At 34.9% G+C, this 18,171-nt stretch overlaps 3 protein-coding genes across 9 annotated transcripts; 2 read left to right on the forward strand and 1 right to left on the reverse strand.

The window, feature by feature from the left end:
- The first annotated feature begins 128 nt into the window (after positions 1-128).
- Positions 129-2,964, forward strand: LOC106167391 (uncharacterized). Its single transcript, XM_013546177.3, has 4 exons — positions 129-308; positions 708-765; positions 1,323-1,440; positions 1,697-2,964. Exons 1-4 carry the CDS (start codon positions 163-165, stop codon positions 1,942-1,944), a joined length of 570 nt encoding a protein of 189 aa, XP_013401631.2. The 5' UTR covers positions 129-162; the 3' UTR covers positions 1,945-2,964.
- LOC106167390 (E3 ubiquitin-protein ligase E3D) lies at positions 1,964-8,398 on the reverse strand. Of its 2 annotated transcripts, XM_087014313.1 has the most exons (9): positions 8,258-8,398; positions 7,239-7,571; positions 6,223-6,620; positions 5,836-5,917; positions 5,352-5,472; positions 4,461-4,594; positions 3,801-3,939; positions 3,440-3,513; positions 1,964-3,243 (listed from the first exon to the last, which is right to left on the reverse strand). In XM_087014313.1, the coding sequence occupies exons 1-8, from the start codon at positions 8,377-8,379 to the stop codon at positions 3,475-3,477; spliced, it is 1,368 nt and encodes a 455-aa protein (XP_086870439.1). In that variant the 5' UTR covers positions 8,380-8,398; the 3' UTR covers positions 1,964-3,243; positions 3,440-3,474. The 2 variants fall into 2 exon arrangements, with proteins under 2 accessions (XP_086870439.1, XP_013401630.2); XM_013546176.2 differs by lacking the exon at positions 3,440-3,513.
- Positions 8,011-17,596, forward strand: LOC106167275 (potassium/sodium hyperpolarization-activated cyclic nucleotide-gated channel 2). Of its 6 annotated transcripts, XM_087014308.1 has the most exons (14): positions 8,011-8,190; positions 8,677-8,773; positions 9,443-9,662; positions 9,833-9,925; positions 10,357-10,546; positions 10,818-10,963; positions 12,279-12,354; positions 12,643-12,792; positions 13,434-13,658; positions 13,947-14,099; positions 14,395-14,533; positions 14,777-14,890; positions 15,186-15,375; positions 15,752-17,596. In XM_087014308.1, exons 3-14 carry the CDS (start codon positions 9,568-9,570, stop codon positions 15,981-15,983), a joined length of 1,803 nt encoding a protein of 600 aa, XP_086870434.1. In that variant the 5' UTR covers positions 8,011-8,190; positions 8,677-8,773; positions 9,443-9,567; the 3' UTR covers positions 15,984-17,596. The 6 variants fall into 6 exon arrangements, with proteins under 6 accessions (XP_086870434.1, XP_086870433.1, XP_086870437.1 ...); XM_087014307.1 differs by lacking the exon at positions 8,011-8,190 and having other exon boundaries at positions 8,582-8,773; XM_087014311.1 differs by lacking the exons at positions 8,011-8,190; positions 13,434-13,658 and adding an exon at positions 13,170-13,388 and having other exon boundaries at positions 8,582-8,773; positions 15,752-17,594.
- Positions 17,597-18,171: the final 575 nt, after the last annotated feature.

Below are 18,171 nucleotides of genomic sequence, written 5' to 3' on the forward strand. Positions count from 1 at the left end.
AACAATTTAATACAGTGTTCTTTTATTTTAGAATTTGAACAAAATTCAGTAATGTCGTCTGGAGAATAATAATTTAGAGATCCAATTTTAATGTATTGTGCATTTTGATACATAGCATAAACTTCTAAAGCTTCAAAGGCAACCAGTATTTACAAATATTTTATGTGTTGTAAGCGACCTCAGCGTATAGCAACAACAACACACGGCAACATGGCGGGGAACCCAGCTGTAGCACATCTACCTGTGTCTTTAACATGGTCCCACGTGAGAGAACGACCGCCACCACTGGCAAGCATGCCAGCGATGTGGTAAGTGTTATCTCTGGTCTTTAAACCATAAATAAACTCGACTAAAAAAACCCGGTGAAGTTAAGTGTAGCACTCTAAGTGAAATAATTTTAATGGTCTTATCATCATGCACTGTAACTATATATATATATATATATCCCAGTACATGCAATGATTTCTAGTAAAAGATCAACAATGTTATTTACTGACAAACATGACAACGGTGTACTTTTAGGGTTATTCATCATGCATATGAAGAGTCCTACAGAAATATCCCGCGTTCTTATAAATATAATAATAAATTGCAAATGCTAACAAAAGAATTCATTTCAAAAATGCGTTTTCAAATAATAATAATAAAGGATTGAATGAAAAGTAATACTAAAACTTGTTCAAAAATCGTATTTCTCTCTTTCAAAGGCAAGCCAAACACCACCTCCACCCACCATACCACAGCAGTCACTGTGATCACGCCAAGGTAAGCTGACACTGCTTTATTAACTCTAGCTGGTACTCACTAGTTAATATTCACATGGCAGAAGAAATGTGTTCATTCTAATGTAAAAGGGACAGTATTTTATTTATATTCATCAGACATAAGCCTAGGTTTCCAAAAAAAAAAAAAAAAATCTGAACATTTATCGAATCTCAGACAAGACGAATCTCAGGAACCATCAGAATTGAATTAAAAAACGCAGAACTTCGTGTTTCCAAGGAAAAAAAACCCTCATGTCTGATTCATAGGCCTGGCTATATTTTACTTTGGAGTTCAAGTAACTAAAATAAAAAAAGGTGAAAAATAAAAATACATTCATACACGTAGCAAAAATTTAAAAGATGTTACATATCATTACAAAAATTAACATAAAACAATAACGTAATTGCTGAACTTATTTTTGCATGTTACTAAAAGAAACACAAAAGGTGTTTTTTGTAAAAAAAAAAAAAAATCAATACTATTTCCACAGTAGTTGCCAAACTTTTTTTACCTTTCTTACTTTGCCTTTGTAATCATAGATTTTTTCCTGTTCGTAGGGAGGCTGGAAAAAGTGGTCTATGGGATGTGCAGGCCAACATGGCGACTGGCACGCTGCCAGACCCTTTGCTTATGAACCAGACTGGTATACAAGAAAGGTGGACTATATCAGAGAAGGTAAAAATAACCTCAATTCTTATGGAGAACTATTAAATTACACCAATAAAAGTGTAATTAGACAAATGTTTTAAATTTGCACTGGGCATATTTTAAGACATAAAGAGGCGCTTCATTAGCTGTACTATATAAATGTGATTGATAACAATAATGATAAAATAATAAAACAATAAATAAATTTAAAATAACTGTCAACTTTTTTGATGTTTTAAGTGACCTGATTTTGTTATCATCAGAAAATAATATTACTTTGCAGGCAACTACAAGTACAGGTCTTGGCCCTGGGATCAAGCATCACACGCCACCACACGCAAAGGGGACGGAATACGCACATTCACAAACGAGACCATACGACGTGAGGTATTAGAGCCACGTAACATAGGCTACACAGGAACTCCACAGCAATTCCCGTATGAGGTCCCACCACCAAAGTGGGGCTTGTACCATCCACATAACTATGAAGAACCAATCAGGTTCAACCATTTTCCTCCAATCAGAGGGTGAAAACATTCAAAATGCAGACTGTCTTTATCATATGTCATTATTTGCATTTGCATTCCCCTCTTTTTTTGCTTTCTTAAAAAAGATTTTTACCATTGAAATTTATAATGATGACTGCTATTGTGTCAGTTTAAAACAGAGATCCCTTTTGATAACTTTCTTTTGGTCATGATCATTTATAAGGATTTCTGACTAACCAATCCACCACTGTGACACTGCATGTGACAAAACAAATAGGGAATGCTATATGTTCAAGCAGCAAGCTTTTTCATCAACACAAAAGATAAATGATAAAAGAAAGCATTGCAATGTCCCCAAATACTTGGGAGGGGGATCACGGTTCTCTAGAGCACTGAAAGCAATTTCAAAGCAGTTTTCAGTCTAGCTGCTAATCAAATATTAGCGTGCATAAATTGATAAATATATATGCTAAAGTCAATATATCCCACCTTCATAATGCAAGCCTTTCACTACAAACTTCATCTAAGTTAAAAAAGAAGAATGAAAGCCAGGAGATCTATGTGCCAAGTGTAACAATGCGCAGTAGCATGAAAGCACCAGAATAACTTTACATGTGTACCTTACAGTAGTGTCAGTTACCGCCTGCTGGTGTCAACTTTTAATTTGGGTCTGTGGGTGCTTTTGTAAAGCTCCCAGTTGAATCTTTTTCAAAACTAATAACAACAAATAAGCTGCTATAACTGCAGACACGTCTGATGGTAGAAGTGGTGACATGTTGTACATTATTCATGACTGTATGACATGCTGGTATGTTCATTCTAAGACGAATTTTAAAAAAGTCAGACCACCTTAATATGTGATATGTTTCTCTATTCGCTTGGTGAAATTGCCTGGTTTCTATTATAGCAATTACATGATTTATTATTCACCATCATGCATTTCATATTGATATGGATGACTTAAGTCTTTTTTTGTTATGTATGTTTATTGTATTCAAACTGCAAAGTTTGTCTTGCCACTATATGTGTATATGTCCTTATTAATAAAGCTAATTATATGTAACATACAGGGTTTTGTGACTGACTAGAATATTACAAAATTTTCTTTAAAAAAATACATTAAATGAGTGGTACTACAGCAAGAACTGTTTCCACATAATTAAATGAGTACTTTTTATAAACTACAAAAACAGCTTTATTTATGTTTGTCATAAAATGACATTCTTTTACTACAAGTCTCAGGGCTATGTTTAGTTACTTTAATGGCGCCGTTTGAATCCCTCTGGTTACAGAAAAATTGCCAAGACCATCCAAAGGTTTTTCACCTTTTCAAATATCCAACCTGAAAAAATATTATACCGAGGTAAGTAATCAATCTTCAGAAGAAGTAGTAATCAAAGGAAAATTTACATTTGAATTCTGACTAAAGTTAATGCCAGAGTTGATGAAGTGTTTCCAAACCCATTAGTTCCTACTTTCTTTCTATATTTCTGTTCGTATTACATTGAGGCACCATATGACATTCTACTTGTAGTTACCAGGGGCGGATCCAGAGATATTTTCTGACAGTCTTTCAAATCATCTTTGTTGAACCATCCTCCATTTTGACCGTCTTCCGATAGAGAAAAATTAGATACCCATCAATGTATATTTGAAAATCTGACTGTCTTCTGGAAGACTCAAAAGACAGCCTCAATCCGCCCCTGGTTACAACAACAACAATAAAAAAAAAAAAAAATCTTGTCAACAGACAGCCAAAACCACAATTATAACTGTTGCTGAAAAATAAAACAACAACAACTACAACAAAAAATAATAAATAAATAATAATAATAACAAGAAATAAATATATAAAAGATTTGTATTTTTTCAACCATTCTTTTACTTTCTCTGACTTACATAAAAATCACTGGCCATCCTTAGAGACTGAGGTAAGATCTTGGTACTGCTAACAAGAGATGAAAACAGTGTAAGGCAGCTGGACTTGGGAAGATCTACACACTGCACTGTATCATCTTGTAGCCAGGTGCTAACTGTGCTGAAATAGATAAGAAACATTTCTCTTACACTCTTCAACTTTTCAAATTCTACACTTACTTGAGCTGTGCCTTAACAAAGCCTTCAATTAGTACTGTGACCTTCATCAGTGTGTGTTACTATAAAAGATTTGTTTAGGCACAGATCAAGTAATTCTCGAAATTGAAAAAGTTTAAAGAGTGTAACATTTTTGTAATCAAAAGACTACACATACGAATTTGCATATAAAAAAGAATTCTGCTGACCACTGTGATACAAGTATGAGACAAGAACTTTAAAAAATCACACTGAACAACTTTCTAGTCTAGTTTAAAACACTGTATCTCCCTATTAGAAACTTTATCCAGTCTGAAAACACCAAAAAGTCATTAACTAAACAAAATTGTGTGTCTGGAATTGTGAAATACAACAGGATCACTAAAATAAATACATAAATAAATAAATTAATATATTATCAATCTCGTCATAACAGAAAAAAAAATAGTGAAAAATATCATTTTTATTGATTTTTAAAAAACACACCTGTTGCCTGGATTGTCTCCACAGTACTGGTAAAGCACTTTCACCATGAGATCAGGGTGAACTTTGACCTTCTGTGAGCCACTGTCACCTATTGAGGACAAAGCCACCTGGGCACACTGGTCAAGAATCCAAAACTAAAAGTGGAGAATATCATGCTTTAATGCGGAGATCATTCATTTTCAAAGAAAAAAATATATATTAATTTCATTACATAAGTAAAGCTGGTCTCAATGCCTAGTGTCAGTCAGCAGTCAGAGCTTACTTGAAATTCACCTCTGTCATTTACATAAATCAGCTGTGGGTAGAGTGAAGTCATGGTCTGAGAGGCATAGATTTATATTTAACCAATGGACATTTATTAAGCCTAAAACATTTATTCATTTCAGGAACCATAAAAATGACCATTATCCCATGTGTTTGTTTTCCATAGCCCCACTGAATTCATTAAAGGGATAATAACTCTTCGTATGAGATCTATATTTCACAATAAAAACCTTGTGAATAACTCATAGAAATATAATTTATTCTGTTTTACCACAAAAACAGCAGTTATAGCTTTTATTCTGATATCTGAACTTGTCTTTAGACCACATGACCTCCATTGATGGCTATACTCTGTTAAAATCTCTTAAGAGATTTTAACAAAAAACCAAACTTTTTAGAAAAAAAACAGGGACTAACTTTGAATGTAAAAATGGATTCATTAACCATTGGTAAGTATGGGAAAATTGTTGTTTACTCCAGGAAAATTCATTTTTTGGCCGAAACAAAGAGTTATTATTGCTTTAAGCTGGAAATGGGTGACCATCATAATTAAATCCAATCGCAGCTCTGAACTACAAGAAATCAATTGCTATACATCGGATGCATTCTCCAAGTGTGATAACCTACTAGTAAGTATGGCTTTGGTTTATCTGCTGGCTGCCTGTGTTCTATGATAAACCTGAAGCTGGTATACCTGTTTGATAGATTTAACATGTACTGTGTCAGGGACACCTCTGTTGACTTGACTCTGGGGAAAAGATGAAATACAGTATACATTTATTTCAAGATCCAACTTTTTTTCTAAATTAGCACTGGCATGTCATTAGCAGATTGCTAAAATAAATTAGCTTTATTTGGCCAACCTAAGCAAAATTGATTTGTTGTAAAGTCAATGAAAAGTGTGTGCCATTTAAATACTGTTTTAAGGCAAGTTACAAGCTGAATATCTATGACCTCTATCCTACAAATGCAACATTCAGAAAATAATTCTACATAGTCAACACTGCCATTTATAATGATGGGCTTCCAAAAAATGTCTTTCAAATTTATCTTCCCAAGGCTTGACATGTATTTAAAAATCCATATCATTATTATGGCTAAACTGTTTTACCTCTCTGGCTTATTTCCATGTGGTTTCAATGAGACTGCATGCAAAAATACTTTAACAGCTAACTGATCACCCAGATGAGTTCCTGAAAGTGCGATGAAATAAATAAATAAATATTGAAATAAAATTGTTACATTAAAATAGAATGAACAACAAACGGCAAAATTTCTACTATATTTGGTAATCTATGGCCATTTTCACCCCAACTGTTGCAGTGGTAATTTATAAATCACTGCAAATAATTGTGTAAAGAAATGAAGGTTTGCATGAGTGGATATACACCAAAATTCCTAAAAGATGCACTTAAAATTACAGAGTAACCTAACTTTTCATCTACAGATACATAAAAATATTATCTCGCTAAACGTCAAAGAATCTTCATAAACTTACCCATCATTTCTCCAACTTCACTGTGACATCTTCGACATTTTAAAACATTGCTTTGATTTTTTCTCTCCACTGTCTCTCTGCTGATCTGACACGGGTGTATAAGACAATATGTATCACCAACAAAACAATCATCTTCTTTAGGCCGAAAAGGTGCCTTTTTCAACAAATCAATTGCTTCTTTGTTGCCATGGTGTTTGTTCCCATGGTGAATGTCATCAGTTTGGCATTTACTGGCATTATCATTTTCACTAGGGCTGTCGCTAAGTTTATTGCTTTCAGTCCCGTTGCCATGACAACTGTTACTAGCACCATGTTCATGTGTATGGGTATGGCAGAACCAGCTGTCAGCAAAATCAGCCCACCCTTCTGAAGGTAATGGCAAGACACGGTGAAATTTCCTAAAATGTTTAGACAAAGAAAATAAAATTTCCCAAAATATGAAATGTGAGCAGAATACAATCAAGTCAACTTGTAATATTGCTACATCATAAAAGAGAGGACTCGTACAGGGTACACTTGTTTTCAAGCAAAAAAAAAAAAAAAAAAAAAAAAAAAAAAAAAACTGCAACCAGTCCACCCTCCCCCTTCCCTCAACAGGCGAGACGCCTCTATCGTGCCAATCACGAAATGCCCTTTTCGGGCACCCATTGGAGATCGGTATCTATAAATCTCATACTTTGTAGGTGAGACACCTACCTTCCTATCAGAGACGATCTTTCCTCATAATAAAGGCGAAATGCCTGACACATTCTAAGAGTCGCTCTCTACTCTACACAGCATGTCCTTTTCAGGGCACCCCATATGTATCAGTAACCATAAATCTCATACCAGGCAGGCGAGACACCTACTTTCCTATCGGAGACAATCGTTGCTCATAATAAAGGCGAGAAGCCTAACACACTCAAAGAGCCGCTCTATTCTGCAAGGGGCGCTGTCAAAACTCATGTCCTCAGAGGCCCAGCTCTGAATCATGTTATTTTGGTAAAGAAAAACAACTTGAAGGGAACAAAACTCACATTTTTTGTAAAAGTTTCTCTCCACACATAGAACAGCAGCAAGGCCCACTACTACTCTTTAATACATCAACCATTTGGTCTGCTGTGCTTTGACCTTGACTGGTGAGGTTAGGGTCAGGGTCAGGGTCAAGGCCTCTATCCCCATCAGTCAGTAACTGCATCCTCCAGTGTAGCTCAGAATGTTCACTGAGACTGAGACCATTACATGTGGCTGGAAGTACATAGGCTGGGCCCAGAGAGAATTCATAACATGGACCTGAGCTTTCATTTTCCATGGTTTGGATGCAAATTTTATCTTGGAAGAAGTCTACTTTCATATTTCTGCAGTTGAATCTGCCAAAAAAAAAATATGTAAATTAACAAATAAATAAAAACAACAATACAATGGATGTATGATATTTTTCGATTAGGACTTGGTAAAGATAATTAAATAAAGCATGATATGACATAATTATGTAACTTTCTTTTAAACTTGCAATTCTCATTTTTAGATTGCCAAGTCTACATTTATCACAGCACTACAGATCATGCATTTACAGTGACACTTAATTCACAGTTGTTATACAGTGATACTTATTTTCACAGTAGTTATACAGTGATACTTATTTTCACAGTAGTTATACAGTGATACTTATTTTGACAGTAGTTACATTGCTCTACTGGTTAACCCCAAGCGTGCATGTTTCAATCATTTTCAAACTTCCACATAATGTATGTATGCATCACAATTCACACATGTACAATTAATGTACTGTACGTGCTCGCTTTTATTCAGTTGCAATACATGTAAATACATGCATAGGCATAGAGTGTGACATTATGAACATGTTACTGATTGGTAAAAAGATACCAGGTGTTGAAAAATAACGTGTAACAAGCTATAGGAAACTGGCAGGAATTATCTGAAGTGAACTGGCCGGTTTTTAAAATACAACACTCCACAGTCGACGAGGTAAGTAACGTGCTCAACAAAGATACCATAATCCTGTACAAAACTCCAAAATAAATGCTATACGTACGTATCAGCTGGAAAGATAAGATAAAACTGTGCTATTCTAAGCCTAGTCTTCAGTTCCATGTACAGCCTAATATCAGGAAATACGTCCTTTTTGTTGGCAGCGTTTACTATGGTACAATCCATGCTTTCTAAATAGGTCAATCAAGACGTGCACAATTGTATGTTTAGTAGAATATTTAGACTTACGCACTCTATCAAAAGTAAATTGTACTTAACAATTTTCTTAAAATAAGATATAAGTGAGTATTTTTTTGAATTTGAAATATCAAAAAGAAATCAAATCATTTATTTTATCTTGTATGACCCAGATTACTGACGTCACTCACGTGCGAAATATGACTTCGGCGTTTGCAGCAATTTGCTATTTATTTTACTTGCATAGCATAGTTTTATTTATTTCATTGTATTTGTTATATTCAGAAAACGGATGAATATAAAGGGAAAATATTGGATTTAAAAGATACCATTGTGTGTCGACCAACGTGGAAATAGAAGAAGAGAGCAGTCAACTTGCAAGGCAGGTGGAAATATATGGGTCACCATGATTATCCGTGGTCTTCCAATGCCCTGGCTGAGAGCAAAATTACAAAAGTTCTTAAATTTGCTCATAGTTAACAAAGCATGTAACCCGTAGACATACCTGTTTTTCCAAATTGTTGAAGAAGTTAGTGGTAAGACTGAAAAGTATAAGCCATAATTAATTTAAAGACCGGGGATATCCAAGCAAAAATAGGTAGTACCCTGCTTTGACACTGATACCCTCTTCCAGGGCCGGAGTTTTTATTATGTGAACATTTCACCTGGGGCAGTCAATATATAATAACTATGAATTTAACCAGAGACATATCTGTGAATATATCCAGTGGAAAAAAAAAAAAAAAAAAAACAATCTGTGGCCCTGGTAGAGGACAACACTGAACTCTTTGATGTATTAATTAAATAACATTTTGTCACAATCATATTAATATAAACAGCTAATTTAAACATTTAAGAGCACTAATTATAATTTAAAAAGAAAGTGAATACACCTGTTTGATTAAAAATAAAAAGTTTTTCATGGTATGATTGACATATGGGCTTTAAATTGAACGCATATTATGTAGACTATATGTAAGTACATGATATAGTCTATGCTTTTGATTATTATTAAGCTTTGTTCATTTATTTTCTTCAATATTTATTTCAGATAATACAACAAAAAGAGCTAGTGTTGCATTGTGTGTAGATTCATTGAAAATTCCAACAGCTATAAAAAAAGGAAAAATTGATAAAGGTAGTTCGGGTGAAGTGAATGATACTGCACCAAGTGGGATGGCGTTTCGCAGTTTTTTACCGAACACTGGGTCCTTTTTCTTGGCTACTGCCGAGCATTTCTTTCAGGCATCAGCAGCTAATAAGCTTTGTAGGTAAGATGAAGTGTTTTGAATATGAAATATGTGACAAATGGCATTTAAAAATTGCGGAAATCTTTCATTTTTGATATTAAAATATTACCTCGTTGTTTGTTTATATTAAATATTTCTTTGGTTTTATTCAGTTTGATTCTCTGTCTAATTAGAATATTCGTCATTCATAGGAAAGTTTTAAGAAGCAAAGATGCTATAGAAGCAGAGCAGAAAAGACAACAAAATACAAACAAATATATTATTCATCCTTTTAGTAAGTTCAGGTAGGTTCTTTTAAGTGGTCAAACTACAAAATGTCAGTCATTTCAGAAAAGGATATCTTACTTTTTTTTTAATTGGACATGATTTGGGAAATAATATGATGGTATATTATTATACATATAATTATGTTATTATACTGTGTGAAAAGTACTGAATTGAGGTTAAAGCTCTCTCTCCTTTCTTTCTCATTTTGCTTAGTATACTATCTTTATGGGTGTCCTCAAGCTGCAATTGGAAGTGTCTGATACATTCTTAATTCTTTAAAAATTACTTATTTACATGTGATACCACTTTCATTTCAATTTGTGATAAAGTAATGTAAAGTAGTAGTTTGTAAAAAAAAAATTATGAATATTAGTTGTACTTCTTGTACTGCTGTTATATGGTAATGCTATTATTATAATATACGTAGCACCTTGTTTTCTAAATTCAGATGGTTTTGGGACCTTTTCATGGTGGCAGTATTATCTGTAACATTGATAATCCTGCCTGTCAACATTGCCTTCTTCCCAAATGATCCAGACTCACACTGGGAAGGCATGAACATTGCAGTAGATGTCATCTTTTTTATAGATATAATTCTCAACTTCCGCACTGGATATATCAGAAGTGAAACAGAAGAGGTAAAATCTGAGTTGTAATAGATTTGGTGGATGGGTCTGTTAGCCTTCCAAATGTTAATATTTTTCTAGAATATATAAATCAATTAAAGTAAAAAATGAAAGATGAATATAGACTAAAATGAAACTTTATCTTGGCCTATTTGATAATTGACCTGGTGTCAGTTGTTTATTTTATTTGCTAAAACAAACAAATATATGTAAACAAAAATAAAATAAAATAAAAATAAATAAAAATTATGTGAAAGATACAAATGGACATTTTTTTACTTAGGTCATATTGAGCAGTAAGAAAATTACAATTAACTACCTGAAAACCTGGTTCTTCCTAGATTTCATTTCTACAGTTCCATTTGATTATTTTTTCCTTGCTTCAACTGGGACAGCATCCAGAGCTTTAAATGCACTCAGGATGCTGCGGTGAGATTAAAATCTGCTTGATTGTCAGGAACTTTATTTTGATCAATATTGCTGTAAAAGATAATTTAACCTAAAAAAAGTACTTAAATTCCAACATGCATTTCTCAGTTAAAGGTTACACAAGAAGTGTATTTATTTATTTCTTTATTTATTTAATGTAAGGCCACACTTTTTTATTTTTATGGATGACATCCTCTGGGTACCCCAAAATTGGTGCGAGAGGGCGAAAAAAAAAAAACAGTCCAAAAAAAAAAAAAACTGCTTAAGTAAAGGAATGCTGTCAGTACACAGCTGGAAACACAAATTTAACCACAGAAACACGTATCAAACTAACAATATGTCTTTATCCATGCTCTCAAAATATTAAAGCATTGTGAATACTTCGTAGAAATGTAAAAAAAAAAGTCATGAATTGATATACTTCATATTACCAAATCTATTTGAGGTTATTTCATGCATTCATTTGGTATAGCAATCAATAAGACAAATATCAATCAAACAGTGTGTCTTTATTTGTATTCTCAGAATATTAAAACATTTTGAACACTTCACAGAAATGTTTAAAAAATGATGCAAAGATATGCTTAATACTACCAAATCTATTAAAGGTCATTTCAGACGATGCCATTTTATCAACTTCAACTCACACGAAGCAGCTAAACTGTCAGGTGGCCTGTCCGACCTTCAGCCCACCAAATACCTCGACGCCCTTGTCGACCCTTTTTTCGCTACAGAAAACCTATTATTACTAGTAATGTGCTGCTTTATACAGAATGTCACAGAAATGTTTCGGCCGCCGCCAGCCTTTCGCACAATTGTAAAAAGGTGATATCTCCAGGCCCAATATCAATGGCATACCAATCCAAAACGATAGCGCCCGTTCTCTTTATGACTTTTATTGTTGTGTAATTTGAAAGTAATCCTAGAGATGAATTTGACAGCAAAGTGGCCGCATTTCCACGTGGCGAAAATACGCATGCGCAGAAAGCTCATTTCCTTGCAAATTCAATAACAACGTTTGCGACAACCGACTTCGTTGGGGGCTGGGGGGGTTTTTTTTTTTTTTTTTTTTTTTTTTTTGGAGAACGGGCGAAAATCCATGCGTGCGCAGGATGTCATCCATAAAATTAAAAAAGTGTGGCCTAAGTTCTAATTTGGAATATTTCACCATTTGAAATTTTTTTGTAAAGTTTTACATTAAAAATGTGCATGTTGTGTTATACTTTGAATTTATATTAACTTGAAAAAACTAAACTATGAAATAAGATTTCAAATCACTAAAATACTTACATGTGAAATAACTCTATGTTTTTAGGTTGACAAAACTTCTCAGCTTGCTACGGGTATTCAGAATGGCCAGGTTCCTCAGGTATATTAACAGGCTAGAGGAGGTATGCACTAGTTTACTTTGATCTTTATTATGGAGAGTGATGTACGTGGTAGTAGTTACATGTAAGTGAAACTCCTTCCCTGTTTTATCCACAATGTTTCCCATTTTTTTTTATCAAAACTATTTTTTTTTTTTGAGAAAGCCCAAACTGTGCATAATACTGGGGTGTTTAGAAGAGTGCACAAAGTAACAATTTTCAGTTCAAGACTGTGTGATGGTATTAATTAAATAATGTGACTTTTACAAGTCCAGTGATTATTTTGTAGATTGTGCATTGTCTTTTTCACAGCTCTTAGATATACCTGGCAGTGTTCTCCGCATTATCAATCTTGTCATCATGATTCTCCTGTTGTCCCACTGGAATGGCTGTGTACAGTACTTAGTTGCGTTTATTGAAGACTTTCCGGAGAACTCCTGGGTAGTCAGGAATGGATTGCTGGTGAGTACAGTAGTTATTATTGAAAATGTGTCAATAAGTGAACAATATTTTTACAAGCTATTTACTTTAAGGTAGATTTTTCTATGATTTCTTATATTTTACGTATGTCATTTCTTTAGCACATAATTCTTACATTCTAGGTAGGAGAATTGCCAAGCGCTAAATTTCATCATTTTTGAAAATAATTTATAATAGTTCAGAATAAGCATTTTATTTAATGTTCACATCATTATCCCACAGACTTTTCTTTATATTTGGATTATTCTTGTGTATAGTACTGTGTATAGTGACGGTGCAGAAAATGAAGCTCTTTCTGTGTGTGGCAGCCTTGCTCAAAGATATTGTTGACAACACTATTTTTTCCTTTAATTTTGTAGCATGCCCCTGTGACTGACAAGTACATTTTGTCTGTGTTTCGTGCAATGTCCCACATGTTGAGTATAGGGTACGGCCGGGCACCTCCACTTAACAACACAGAAGTATTACTGGTCATGATCAGCATGTTATTGGGAGCAACATTTTATGCACTGTTCATTGGGCACACGTCCTCCTTGCTTCTGATGATTGATACCTCTGGGAGAGCCTATAATGAAAAGGTAATTGTTTCATTCTTCTTTCCCTAGTTTTTTTTTCTTTTGTAGGCGCCTGAAACTACTTGGTTTGATAAGTACTTAATGTGCCTCTTCAGAGCCGTATCTCACATGATTACTATTGGCTATGGACGGTTTCCCCCTATCTCCAACACTGACATCATTGTCATCATGTTCAGCATGATCGTGGGTGCGATTTGTTATGCTCTCTTTGTAGCTTACTGCTCTTACCTGCTGCTGACTTCTGATGCATCAGGCAGGCTATATGTTGAAAAGGTACATTAGTTCTTCTCTCTCTTTTTTAGGTTTTTAAATTTTTTTTTTTTTTTTGTATTTGTAAGGTGCTCAATATCCAGTACTCCCTGTTTAAAAAGCCATTTATCTAATAATTATCTGACAGCAAAATAATGAATGAATGAGGTATAAAATGTAACCAGTATAATCATTATATAAGGACTTACTTAATTTGTCAGATTTGAAGTCAAATCTATGTTATATATCTTAAAATAGTATTCATTATTTATCTTCTATGTAGTACCAATACTTGTGCCTCTTTATTTATAGACAAATCAAGCTAAAGAATATATGCGATACCGGAGAATCCCAATTAAAACTCAAAGGAGGGTGATTGCTTATTATGAGCACAAGTATCAGCGCAAGTACTTTGATGAAGATGGCATCATAGGAGAAGGGAACATTTCTCCTGCTATCAGACAGGTAGGATGAGGTGAAAATTATGATACCGAATAGTGAATGCACCCATGGCATGGTCTTTCCTTAAGTTAGCAGTAGCGTATCTGATAACAAAGCGCTTGGTCTCCACTGAAAATATAAACTGAGTTTTCTGAAACCACTGAAAAAGATGATGATCAAAATTTTTTGGAGAGCTTTTTTTTTTCCACTTGCAAAAATCATAGTAGTTTTATTTTCAAAAACACTGACACTTATTGGCAACAACAGTACACATCATCCCTCTAAATAGTAAGATAGCAATGATCTTATCGCTTTGCAGGAAATCTTGGTACACAACTGTAAAGATTTGGTGGCCAAGGTGCCTTTCCTGGCCCAGAGTCCACCAGACTTCATGTACGATATCATCAGCAAGCTGAAATTTGAGGTGTTCCTGCCTGGGGATACGATTATTCAAGCAGGTGCTTTGATAGTTTATTATTTTGTTCGTTAATAAAACTACAGATAGATTGCTAGGTAACAGGTAGTACAAATAACGGTGAACTAAACTGCTCCATACTTTATCAGAATTCCTGTCGCTGGTCAGCCTTGTTGCTGTGGCATCACGTTAAATAATCTCTCATAAAAAAACATGATTTTGGTTGGGAATTGGAATTGTGAATTCTTTGATAGCACATATTAGTAGAGTGTTCACTGTGTTCTAGGCAGGCGAGGGGATGGTATGTTCTTCATAGAGCACGGCAGGGTGGACGTGAAGCTGATGAATGCTGGGGTGGAACTGGTGGTTAGCAGTCTGGGAGATGGAGCATACTTTGGTGGTGAGTCAGGTTTTGCTGAAAGGGTCACTGCACTGGCTGTTTGTTCAGGATTTTGATGGGAGAGAGGGAGATAGGCCTTATTTATTATTGTTTTCCATTGCTAAGCACTGCATGCAGAAACAATTTCATGGAAACTACATTGTGTGTGTTTGTTGGAGGGGAGGGGGGGGATAGCTGCAGTTAAAAATTCACCAATAGTGATTGTATTTAAAAATTTGTCTGACAAAGACTTAATGATGTAGTTAATGATCCATACTCATGTGTGCAATATTTGATTTTTCCTCCTCATTTTCAGAGGTATCTCTTATCCTTGACGAAAGAAGAGTTGCTACCATTGTGGCTGCTGAGATTTGTGACGTTTTCTTTCTGTCTAAAGCTGATTTTGAAAACATCCTTGCTGAATATCCAGCTATGTCAAACATTATGAAGAAGGTTGCAGAGGAGAGACTACAGCAAACCACACAGGCCCTAGGAAGTACTTGGGAGTAAGTGGAATTCTGTGAGAACTGTGTACATAATACCTTACCATATGTTATGTGCATATGTTACCATTTTGCCAACTTCTCCCCCTAAAATACTGCCACCACATTTACCCAAGCCTACTTCTCACGGCTAACACACACACACATCCATATATACCTTCCTATCAACTTGAATGGGCTTACTCCCGCTGGTGGTACAACACCAGGAGATGCTATTGACTCTTCAATCCTGTAGTTATGATAAATGTCACATTTGACTGGCTATTGGAGACAATATCATACAAATTTGCATTGTTACAGTAGATAGATTTACATTATTTATTTATTTATTTATTTATTTATTTATTTATTTATTCACTTTTAATCATTTATTTTATAGAAATGAGGAGACAGACCCCAGTATAATTCCAGAGGTCAGTATGAGATCGCAGTCAGCCCGTCTTAAAGATTTTGATGACCAGAGTGAGGGCACAGTGGAGGAGAGTGAACCCTCCCAACCAGATGAGGCTATTGTGGAGGACGAGACTAACAAAAAAGAGAAAAAAGTTTTACCTCCATTGAGAACTGAGAGAAACAAGAGTGGCAAAATTTTGACAAATATAGATGTTTGATGTTGTTGACACACATTGTTGTTCACAGGTTGTCTTGCTTTTCTTTTCATGCCATAAGAAATGAATAGTTTGCTCCTTGGCCTGCATAAGTTTATGGAGCATTTTTTTTTGTCATGTAGAGTTTTTACCTGCATCGGAAAAAACCTACTTCATGGCTCTATAAGTAGCATTGTAAAGAATAGCAGTCATTTGTATACTTTCAATGCATATGTGTTTTCATTTAGAATATATTTCTGAGAGCATTATGTATATTAGTGCCACGTAAGTGCCATTGCTAATTTATCGCCAGGTTCACGGCCACTTGTGTATGTATCAATTAATGTTAAAGATTCTTGTTTATTTAAGGTGTTTAATGATTCTCATGAGTAAGACAGTTGTGTGTAAAAGTATTTATAGTATTATTAATGTTGTTAAAGTAGAGATTTTTTAGGAAGGAAGGAAGGCCCTGTTTGTGATACACAATTGTAAATGAATAGTTTGCTCCTTGGGCTGTATAAGTTTATGGAGCATTTTTTGTCATTTTGAGATTTTATTAGCGTCGGAAAAAAACAGTTTACTACTTCATGGCGCAACACGTAGCATTGTAAAAATTTGTCAGCATGCAATGGCATTAATGTTTTCATTCAGAATATTCTTCTAAGAGCATTATGTATATTAGTGCCACGTAAGTGCCATTGCTAATTTATCGCCAGGTTGACGGCCACTTGTGTATGTATCAAGTGATAGTAAAGATGCTTGTTTGTTTAAGGCGTTTAATAATTTTCATAAGTAAGGAAGTTGTGTGTAAAAGAATTTATAGTATTATTAATGTTGTTAAAGTAGAGATAGTTTTAGGGAGGAAGGCCCTATTTGCGATACGCAGTTGTAAATTGATAATTCTGGGCCAGTATTATATTGAAACATACTGTGCATCTGTGATCGTTTGAAGAATGCTGTTTTATTACCTCCGCCAAGGAGGTTATGTTTTCACCCCTGTTTGTCTGTCTGTTTGTTTGTTTGTTTGTCATCAACATAACTCAAAAGGATATGGACCGATGTTGATAAAATTTTCAGGGTAGGTCGGAAATGGGTTAACTTAGAAGTGATTAGTTTTTGGTGGTGATCCGGATCAATAATCAAACAATCAATAATAATCAAAAATCGCTGCCTTGGCGGAGGTCTGCGCTCTCGGAGTGCTTTTCTAGTTCACTGATAAGACTTTTCCCCGACTTTTTCAGGGTCATTTTGGGTCATTCTTGTGAATCGTGTACCCTGGACCCCTGACCAATTTCCCTTCTTTTTCAATGAGGACTGGTCTCATTCCTGTTTATTTTTCCAGTCATCGCCATAATATTGTTAATATTATTATAATTTGTATTTTACATCTCACTCACAAATAGCTAATAATGTTTAAGTAAAATGAGTGTAAATATTAAATGTTGTGTTTCTACTAGCAAGACGTAGTGAGGTGTAGTGTCACAGACTATTTTAACGTCTTAGGGAGCATTCCCATAAATCTGTCGTACTAGCAGGATCGATCTATATCCGAGGGATTTCTCGCTAAAGTGCATTCAGTTTTTAAACTTAAAAGCTTGCACGATAATTAATTACCCCCAGCAGCTTTAGTAGGCGTGAAAGATATTTAAGTCGCTTAAACTGAATGTAATTTAGCGAGAATCCGCACGGAGTTAGATCGATCATGCTAGTACAATAGGTTTATAGGAACCAAGTCTTAGGCTTAGCGAGATATGTTGATGCATGAAATTCTGGAATCCCTGATTTCATCATCTGGGCGCCAGTCACCAGGCAGTCAAGTGACTGTCATCAGTGAAGTAGAGCCCCGAGAACTGTTGCAGCGTGCGTCGCCCTCTCATCATTCGTGGAATGAGTCGAAATTAACTCGCGCGGAAATAAGTGCAAAGATCCAAGTTGTGCCGCGAACTGTAACCGTCACGGCGTCGTTTCTGGCTAATTCAAAACGCAACAACTGGCAGATTGAGATAACCACATAATTTCCTGCACCTTTGCAAAACAAATGCAAATACATTTTCACATTGTAGAAGAATCACTTTACTTACAATTGATAAATGTTTCGGTAATTAAAACTGGAAGTAAGTATCATTAGAAAATGATTCACGGGTATGGTGCTGGAAAAAAGGCAAGTGATAATAATGAAAAGAGAAAGGAAACCACAAGTGATCTCTTTACA

The sequence above is a fragment of the Lingula anatina genome, chromosome 5 (assembly GCF_051362555.1).
Source record: "Lingula anatina isolate TDL-2025a chromosome 5, LinAna3.0, whole genome shotgun sequence".
NCBI classification, from domain to species: Eukaryota; Metazoa; Brachiopoda; class Lingulata; order Lingulida; family Lingulidae; genus Lingula; species Lingula anatina.

Excerpts from the sequence above, each read along its gene's own strand:
- LOC106167391 (XM_013546177.3), top strand. The coding sequence starts at position 163 with ATGTGTTGTAAGCGACCTCAGCGTATAGCAACAACAACACACGGCAAC. Across the intron at positions 309-707 it reads GCAAGCATGCCAGCGATGTG|GCAAGCCAAACACCACCTCC; the intron begins GTAAGTGTTATC and ends TCTCTTTCAAAG. Across the intron at positions 766-1,322 it reads GTCACTGTGATCACGCCAAG|GGAGGCTGGAAAAAGTGGTC; the intron begins GTAAGCTGACAC and ends TCCTGTTCGTAG.
- LOC106167390 (XM_087014313.1), bottom strand. The coding sequence starts at position 8,379 with ATGGATTGTACCATAGTAAACGCTGCCAACAAAAAGGACGTATTTCCT. Across the intron at positions 7,572-8,257 it reads CTTATCTTTCCAGCTGATAC|ATTCAACTGCAGAAATATGA; the intron begins GTACGTATAGCA and ends TTTTTTTGGCAG. Across the intron at positions 5,473-5,835 it reads CATGGAAATAAGCCAGAGAG|AGTCAAGTCAACAGAGGTGT; the intron begins GTAAAACAGTTT and ends TCTTTTCCCCAG.
- LOC106167275 (XM_087014308.1), top strand. The coding sequence starts at position 9,568 with ATGGCGTTTCGCAGTTTTTTACCGAACACTGGGTCCTTTTTCTTGGCT. Across the intron at positions 13,659-13,946 it reads GCAGGCTATATGTTGAAAAG|ACAAATCAAGCTAAAGAATA; the intron begins GTACATTAGTTC and ends CTTTATTTATAG. Across the intron at positions 14,100-14,394 it reads TTTCTCCTGCTATCAGACAG|GAAATCTTGGTACACAACTG; the intron begins GTAGGATGAGGT and ends ATCGCTTTGCAG.